Here is an 8,573-nt window from a genome sequence, read left to right as displayed (position 1 = left end):
TGAGATCTCATAAAGGAGGCTATGGCTGATATTTTTGAGTTTTGTAACTAGAATTTTGTATTGTTTTATATCTATCTACATTTATCTAGATTTTATTGTATATTTTCAAAGACATACATGACTTGAAAGACAGCGATACAATACAAGGAAAATGCTCACAGTTACGTATAGGGGTGGGTGGTGAGAAAATGTAGTGTGTTTTCAATTTTATTTTATGTATGCACATGGACTTGCGTCAGTGCATTCTTTACTCCATGCCAAAGATATCATTCTACTTTTCTTATTATTATTTGATTGTATTTTATTTTCCCGTATTCTAAATCGATTCTTTATAGAACTAGCATTAGGTTTTGTCAATTCACGAGAGGCTTCTAATGCGGAGCCGAACCACAACATAGAAGTGATAACAATGCGCTGCACGTTAGAGACATTTGAATCCAAACAGCGCCCTCGGAGCATTAAGCTTCGCCCCTTCTGCGGGTTCTTTTTTCAGTCACTTGAGCACGAGTCCCAGAAGTTCAAAGGTGTGTGATGTGCAGGTAGCTGGTGGATTAGCGATAAGTGGTGAGTGTATTTATGTTGCTTTTATATTTTTTCAAAGCTCATCAATACACAATTGATTTGGTTTGCATCAGTTTACCCTAACGCACCGCTAACCAAATGTTTAGGTTAGCCAGCTAGCTACCAGCTATAATAGTCAAAATGTCACTGTCAGCTAACAAGCGTAAATGTGCGCCTCGTGCTTCTATCATTAGAAACCACTTTTAATGGTTTTAAAGTGTTTGATTCAGTTTTGGAAACCTATATTGGTGTAACGTAACATTTGCAAGTGCAACTTATTCGTTTTTTTTATCAGTAAGCTTACTATCTAGCTGCACGTGCTTAAGCTAACGCCAGCTAGCCATAGAGTCCATATGGGCCCTGTCTTGATTCGCACACTTCTGCCCTTCGGACACGTGTAAGGGCAGTGGTGGAAAGTAAAAGTACTATACTTAAGTAACATTTTTGACTATTTGTACGTTACTTATAAACCGCTACATTTTAAAAGGGATTTCGTGTATTTTTACTCCGCTAAATGTATTATTTATTAAGCTTTATTGACTTTTGAGATTTTGCCTTAAAAATACGTGATCAACTTTTACCATAATGTGTGTATCGAAACTTTGTTTGTGTACAACAGTAAAATGCAACAGTATTAATAATCTAATGTCATATAATATACTTAGAATAATTCTGTACTTTTAGATGAGGATACCTACTTTTATTTAGGGTAAAGGATCTGAGCACTTCTTCCAAGACACATCAAAATGTTGCAATTTAATGTATCTGATTCTGAAATGGGCCGTTTAGGCATAAAAGTTACATTTTCGTTTGATGCTTGTACTTCAGTAAGATTTTGAAGGCCGGAGTTTTACTTGTAACGGAGTACGTTTCCTTGGGTAAGGAATCCAGTACTTTCGCCACTGCATAAGGGGCACAACGTGTATCTTAACAGCAATGCTGGCTGTAAGGGCGTTACAAAAGTAAGAATTCACAAACATCGCGAGACATTCCGACACCAGAGAAATAACTGCAGGTAGAATAGAAACTCTGTACGCCTGTTTACTATTGGTTGGTGGGCTCGGAGAAAAGAAAAGAAAAAGACAGGAGTCCTCGCAGGCCAACGCACCAGAAGGTAACTTTCTCTGGGTCTGCTGGTTGAACCCCAAGAAGTTAACAGTCTCGTGGCGGAGTGTTGAAGATGTGCGGCCTCTGTCCTCTGGAATCGCTAGCGTTTAGAAAGCTTGTCAGCCAAATCCCCTTTAACACACCAATGACAAGCTGAACTAACGCTGCCACAGAGACTCGTTCATATACAGCAGGTTACAGGGCCGTGCAGAGGCTCCACTGACATGTTATTAATAACACAGAGACGTAATGTTACCGGTATCACATATTATTCAGCACACTTAAATGGAGCATGAGCTCTTTTCCTAATGTTCAGCATGTACTGCCAGATGGATAGATAGCTTTAATTATTGAGCTGCAATAAACTACATGTTAGCATTTAAAGCCCTACTTTAGCGGTTTATTGGTGAAAGTAACTCAAAGTAACGCAAAAGTAGTGTAACGCATTACAGTTCAGAGACAGTAATAATGTAATGTAACTTATTACTTTTAAAAGACAGTAATAGGTAATATATACTGTATTACATTTTGGAAGTAACTTGCCCATCACTGCGTAACAGTGACGTGTTAGTATCTAAAAGGTTAAACTATCTTTATTACAACAAGGTGTCTGTACGATTACTGTCCCTGGAGACAAATGCACATTGTGTCTAACCGACTGCTAGATCCTTCAACGTATCTTTTTTAAGCCGGCTATTTAGGATGAGACCTAAAACAAGTCTACAACCTTTTATATGGGTTCATTCAGATCATCCTGACCAATGTAATAGCTTTTAGTATTTTTTGTTATTTGTTTATTTTTAAGTTGAATTTAAAATGATGTGGGTTTTGAGGAATGCTTTGTCTCTGAGTTTGTAATAAATAAAGGTTGGGTTCAGGGTTCAAGTCGTGCATTTCTTAATACTGATTATTATTAAGACTGATGGATCCATTAATTAAAATATATTTGTTTGTTTTTTAACATTCTCCATATAGTAAAGTAAATATTTTTAAATGAACTATACAAGTTAAATATAGCATGCTTTTTAGTTTCATTTCTTGATTTATTCTTTTAAAATAATGTTTTCTAAATGATAAAGTGGAGGTTGTTAACTGATTGTAACTTGTGTTTGTGTTCCTTTTCTTTTTTCAACAGAAATGGATGAAAATGCGCATTCTACAAAGTCAGTTTTCAATGTCCCCGATACTGACAAGCACTTTAAACCTCTCTCTAAATATTCCAGGATGGGCACTTGGGCGCAAAATAATGACGTTAGTGACCCAAGAAAGTCTGAGTCAGATCCATTTGTACTTTTTAAATCTGACTTGGTGAACAATAATGACAAAAGAAAAGTAGAGGAGTCCTGTCTTGGCGACAGTTATGAGACTCCAGCAAAAAAGGCCTGTATTCAAAATGATGTGTCCCCAGACCTCGGGTACTTCAGCCCTCCTTCAAGTGCATATTTAGTTTCCCCCTTTTCCACATCTTTTGCTGTCTTTTTAAATAAGACAAAAAATGTAAGCAAGGAAATAATTGAAGCTTTTAGCTCTCCGCTGCAGGTGGAATATAAACCCCTGGCCTCAGGAGATGCAGGGTTGGGCAATGGGACTCTACCGCACAGACTGATGTGTGAGGAGGCAGACTCAAAGCAAACTGTGGTAAAATATAAGGGTCCCTTGGAGTGTTTAGAGGGTGAGGTGGAAGAAGCATGGGATATAGGTTCCCCTGTTTTTAACTCGTCTATGTTTCAAGACTCTCTCGCTGGAGAGGAATCCATTCTTGACACTTCATATGAGCCGTCATTACCCCTCCAAGTTCAGGTAAGCTGTTTCACCAGGAGGTACAGAGGATGTCCTGCACACATTGAGTCATTTTTGTTTACTGATCTTATTTCAATTTTACTTATGCTTTTTCAAGGTGAAATCCGTAGTGGTGAATCCGGCAGCCCCCACTCTGGGGAAAAGCAGTGCCAGCACTCAAAGGTATGGTAGTACCCTTAAACATCTCTAGGGGGAGTTATATGTCCATAAAATACAAATATTTTACAGAATTTTTAGGCTTGGTGGATGCAAGGGCTGTGTCTGTCTTTGATTAATGTCTTGTTTTTTCCGTCTCTGCCTTTCTTTTTCTTTTTTTTTGTTTACTATTCTTATAGATTACTGTGTTAAGTAGCAGGTGTCTTGTATGGTTAACTGAGGTTACGAATAGATAGTTGATGATCGTTTTCTTCTTGTGTTTCTTTCCTAGACACAGCATAAGAGGAAAACAATTAAATCTCATTCAGAATTCACAAGTTCATCTGAGTGTGTCGAGTATGTCAGGCTTTTAGCTAGGATTTTTTTTACAGGGTGTCCCAATTTTTTTTCAATGGCCTAGCAACGCGTGAGCGCCGCAGGCGCAACTATTGTACCCCCCCGAAAAAATATTTCCTGCATTTTGAGGTGCACATTTTGTGGAATACAGCCACGTTTTTGTCTTTGTTACAACATTATTTTTGTGCTGAGGCTGGGAGGAGGTGTGTGTGTGTGTCGGGGGGTGAGGAAGACCAGATAATTTTTGGGTAATATTATAATTACACTGATTGATATACAATATAATATGTTTAACAAGTTAATACAAAGAACAGTGAGTGTAATTGAAACTAAAAGGTACAGCTTAATTGTCACATACATCTTGTATGTCTACTATCATATATCATATATTTATGCAAGACACTTAGCATACAGTTGTATTAGCTATGTGTTTGTGATGGTTTTCTGACCTTTCACACCTTTGAACATTCACACAAGAAAACAATTCTTACATGACTACTCTGCTGGAAGAAGCTGGATTTCGTTCTGTGTTCTTCCTCTTTTCCTCATCTTTCACAGTAACTTGAAAAAATTTCATTTAGCCTTCATATCATATCAATTCAATCAAATATTATAAAGGACATTATCAACTGTAAATATGTCAATAGTGGGAATTAAGTACACTGTTCTCCACAACCAACATCCATTTATCGATCTTTTAAAAGTAAAAAGTCCAAGTTCTTATTATTTTTAGTACAGAGGACGCCCAGACGCCCACCTACCTAAAAGCCTGCTGTATGTGCACGCCTTTTTATTGTGAAAGGTGAGCTGCCATTGTGTTGGTTGGAGAATATTAGTCTAGGTTTGTTGCCATTTTAAAATGATCAAATAAGGTTCTGTGTTTTTATAAAGTAAATCTGTCTTTTTTCATACTTAATGGTATAAAAAACACAAGTGCATTTATGTGCGTAGTGTTTTATAATTGTAATGTCCTATGTGTGGTCTAGAGCAGTGGTGCTCTACACTCAAAAGTGGGATGCGGACCAATTTTGTGTGGGTTGCAGTTGTGCAGTAGCCGTTTGCCGGAGACCAGAAACGGTTTTTGAAAACTGCTGTCAGGTAGTGATCATCTTCTCAATAAAACATCTTTGTTGATGCTTCTCGAGTCTTCTGGACAATCAGAATCAAGATAACGGCATAGTGTTGTTGCTGGAGGTCCCCTAACTACTCTTTATACATCCATGGGTATAGATAATAGAAATGAACACATAATGAAATAAGAGCCCTGGTTTGGTGATTGACAGGCAACGAGTCGTAGTAACATTAAGTATTAGTGAGGGTGTTGCACTGTATTTGGTGACCCATCAGATTATGTGTCCATCAGTGATGGAAGAAGTACTCGGCTCCAGAGGGATAAGAGTATTTTTTAAATGTATTTAAACAACACAGATATTGCATTAAATGTCGGGTAATAATGGTTGTATTTATTAGTATTTATATATCTCATAGTGTACCAGAATGAGTAGTGAACATGTTAGTATTTCAAATCTTTTTTCACACGAGTTTGCAGTATTGACTCCAAATGTGCCTTTTTTTGATTTCATAAAGTTTAATTTTTATTCTAGAAACTTGACCATCACCAGTTAAACCATGTTTGAAAAGCATATTTTATTCTGTGAAGGGATACAATCTGCCATGCAGGGCACTAACAATGTGCCCTGCATGGCAGTCTACCACTCCATATTTTAAATCTCAATCTCTACATGTATGGCAGCCATTCCATTCTTTTGAATTCCAACACAGATACATGTTGTCAGTAGTTTATATAATACAATACAAAAAAAAGAATAATCATTTAACTCAAAGACATACCTGTGAATAGTAAAACTGGTGAAACTGATAATGCTGAAGTAGTCTCTTAATTCTTTCCGGAGCTGCATATTACGGCACATTTTGTGTGGTTCAAAAATGTTGCATCGTGATTTAATGACGGTGGCAAAAAGTGGGTCCTAAGGCTTGGCCATTTAGGAACCATTAGTCTAGAGCACACTTAAATTATATCTTGCCTCAAAACAAGCATGTTGTAATGACCCCACAAGTTCCTAGATTGAGAACCGTTGTTGTTTGCAGGCCGGTGGTCTTAAAAACGAAGGTGGACTGGGAGCAAGAGAAACGGCTCTATGTGCATTCTGTCACAAGACACATGACGGAGCATCCTGGAGCAAATAAAGGTAGACTGCTAAAAAGGATTTGTTTAATAGCACAATGTAGTGTGAGACTATGGCTGTAATTAATTTACATTATGTCTCGTTGCACGTTGTTTTCTGCAGATGCCATGAGTGAGCTGATGATGCTGATGAACAGTGTGGCTGATCAGAAACCGGGCGCTGGCGGCAAACAGTGGCAGCATCCCTCCGATCTTACACGCAGGTACATCATACTCAACGGTTTGATAAAGAAATGAAGAGACTGACCTGTTCCAGCAAACTTCACATTTGTGGCTCTGGATCTGTGCTTACCTTTAGGAACTACCAAAGACGGTTTGGAAGAGAGACTCCTATAATGACCTTGCATGAATGGAAGACCAAGAACGGTTCAACACACAGACGCTTTGCCAAGGTGCCGAAAACATTTTAACAGAGTTCATTTTCTTAAGTTAAGAACTTGGGGACATCTCTCTCACACTTGGCAATTCAACATCTAATTATTCAAAACGCTGGGGTCTCTAAATGGATGGATGTCTTGGGCTGTTTAAAAAAGGATATTATGTCATACCAGGTACAAATGGGGCCTCATATGTGCACTTAGCTGTCGTTTGTGGTGTGTATCTGGGATTTGTACGTTTGTGTGTTTCTCTTCACAATGTTTGTCTCTGTTGGAGAAAACAAATGCATGTTTTTCAATCATCTTAAATAACATATATATATAATAACTTTTCTTTTTATACTGTGATAAACTATGTATGTTTTAATGTGTTGCTGCTGTTCTCTGTATGTCTCTTAAAATTATTCTGAAAGGGTTTGCAGAATTTAATGTTTCAATTGTCCATCTTTGTAAACCTTTAGTACTACTTATCAAGCTTAGTGTAAAGACTAGAGGGCAACAAGTTGGTTTAAAGTGCAGTGCTTTGTAATTAGTTGTCCTGGAAATATTTACCAAGAGGTTTTATCCAGCTTTGCATAAAGACCTGTAGACATTCATGTCAAAGGACAATATTGCACATTTGAACAAAAAAGTGTTTGAATACTTCTCTGTATGAAATAACAGTCAAAACAGCTTTGTATTTCTAATGTGATTCATTTCTTTTGGGGGCAGGCAGAATAGTTTTAAGCAATATGCCCCACACATTTGCATGCTATAAGCAGGCTGTCAAAGCACTCCTGTCTGTACAGATAGGGGGACAGGCTGTCCCTGGCCAGCCATCCAAAAGACAGAGGTGTGTCGGTGTATGTGAAGGCCTCGTGACACATTTGGTACAGACTCGAGGGTACATGAGCAGCCGCAGCAGGGCTACCTCTTTACACCACCCAACAGTGTTGGGATCCTTCGGACTCCTGAGCCTGATCTCAGCGGAGATAGAAGCTGTTTGTGTCCTACCTGCCCCTCAGTTCTTCTTTGGCTGTGTTGGGTTTTTGACAAAAACAGAGTGCAACCCAGGAAAACAAAGACTGACGCATGGAAGTCATGCATTTAAGCTACAAGGTTAACAAACCAACACGTGAGATCCAAGTGATTTGCTATTTTAGGTCTCATTAATTTCAACCTACTGACTTGGATGTGAATGTGCCAGCTTTAAATCATGTAAAAATTCTGTGACAACTAATTTCCTCCCAGCACTCCCTGGCCATAGTGGGGCCCTACGTGACATTTTGTCATAGTATGTGAAAAAATATCGGAAAAAGGACATAGAGTAGTATGTTGAATACATTGGAAAGACTTCATAGTATATAGTAAATATCTGAATAACGACATAGAGTAGTAGAAGAAGAAATTGGATTAGTATGTCGAAAAATGAAGAAAACTACATAGTATAGTGTATCGATAATATCAGAATAACGACATTGTATATTATGTCGATAATTAAGAAAAAGCAACATAGTATAGTATGTTGAAAAATATCTGAAGAAGTAGCATAGTATAGGACGACCAGATTCTCAGAAATAAACTTTTTTTTTCAAAACTTTTTTGAAGTTTCCATAGACATACAAAAAATGTACATTTATACATAGTATACTGAGACACACACTGAAGCAACAAAACAAACAAACAAAAGAAGAAAATAGATATTAAAAGCTTGCTTGGTCGCCTAACCCATCAAACACAAATACAAAGACCATAAACATTATCAAACACTATTATAAAGTCTTGCCCAGAGAGAATAAGAAAACAATAATAATAATAAAAACAGCAGTGATCAAACAACTCAAAAGAAATGCACCCAAGTCACCATGTCCAAAAAGGGAAGAAAAAACTAGAATAAAAAATAAGACTCTACTAAATTATCTACGGTACATCGATAGTGTGGTATTCCTTGATGTAATTTAGAAAAGGACCCCATGTTTTATAAAGTCTGGACGCTGAGCCCCTTATGACACACCTTATGTTCTCCATCTTAATGAAATACAAGATCTCTT

The 8,573-nt window shown here is 37.6% G+C and overlaps 1 protein-coding gene across 1 annotated transcript; it reads left to right on the top strand.

Moving 5' to 3' along the window:
* Positions 1 to 427: 427 nt before the first annotated feature.
* LOC134881846 (uncharacterized) lies at positions 428 to 7,222 on the top strand. The gene is made up of 6 exons (XM_063909419.1): positions 428 to 564; positions 2,804 to 3,468; positions 3,566 to 3,630; positions 6,070 to 6,170; positions 6,270 to 6,369; positions 6,465 to 7,222. The coding sequence occupies exons 2-6, from the start codon at positions 2,806 to 2,808 to the stop codon at positions 6,574 to 6,576; spliced, it is 1,041 nt and encodes a 346-aa protein (XP_063765489.1). The 5' UTR covers positions 428 to 564; positions 2,804 to 2,805; the 3' UTR covers positions 6,577 to 7,222.
* The last annotated feature ends 1,351 nt before the right edge of the window (positions 7,223 to 8,573 follow it).

This window comes from Eleginops maclovinus, chromosome 19 (genome assembly GCF_036324505.1).
Source record: "Eleginops maclovinus isolate JMC-PN-2008 ecotype Puerto Natales chromosome 19, JC_Emac_rtc_rv5, whole genome shotgun sequence".
Lineage (NCBI taxonomy): Eukaryota > Metazoa > Chordata > Actinopteri > Perciformes > Eleginopidae > Eleginops > Eleginops maclovinus.
This window is presented reverse-complemented; position numbering and strand designations above follow the sequence as displayed.

Excerpts from the sequence above, each read along its gene's own strand:
- LOC134881846 (XM_063909419.1), top strand. The coding sequence starts at position 2,806 with ATGGATGAAAATGCGCATTCTACAAAGTCAGTTTTCAATGTCCCCGAT. Across the intron at positions 3,631-6,069 it reads AGCAGTGCCAGCACTCAAAG|GCCGGTGGTCTTAAAAACGA; the intron begins GTATGGTAGTAC and ends TGTTGTTTGCAG. Across the intron at positions 6,171-6,269 it reads GCATCCTGGAGCAAATAAAG|ATGCCATGAGTGAGCTGATG; the intron begins GTAGACTGCTAA and ends TGTTTTCTGCAG.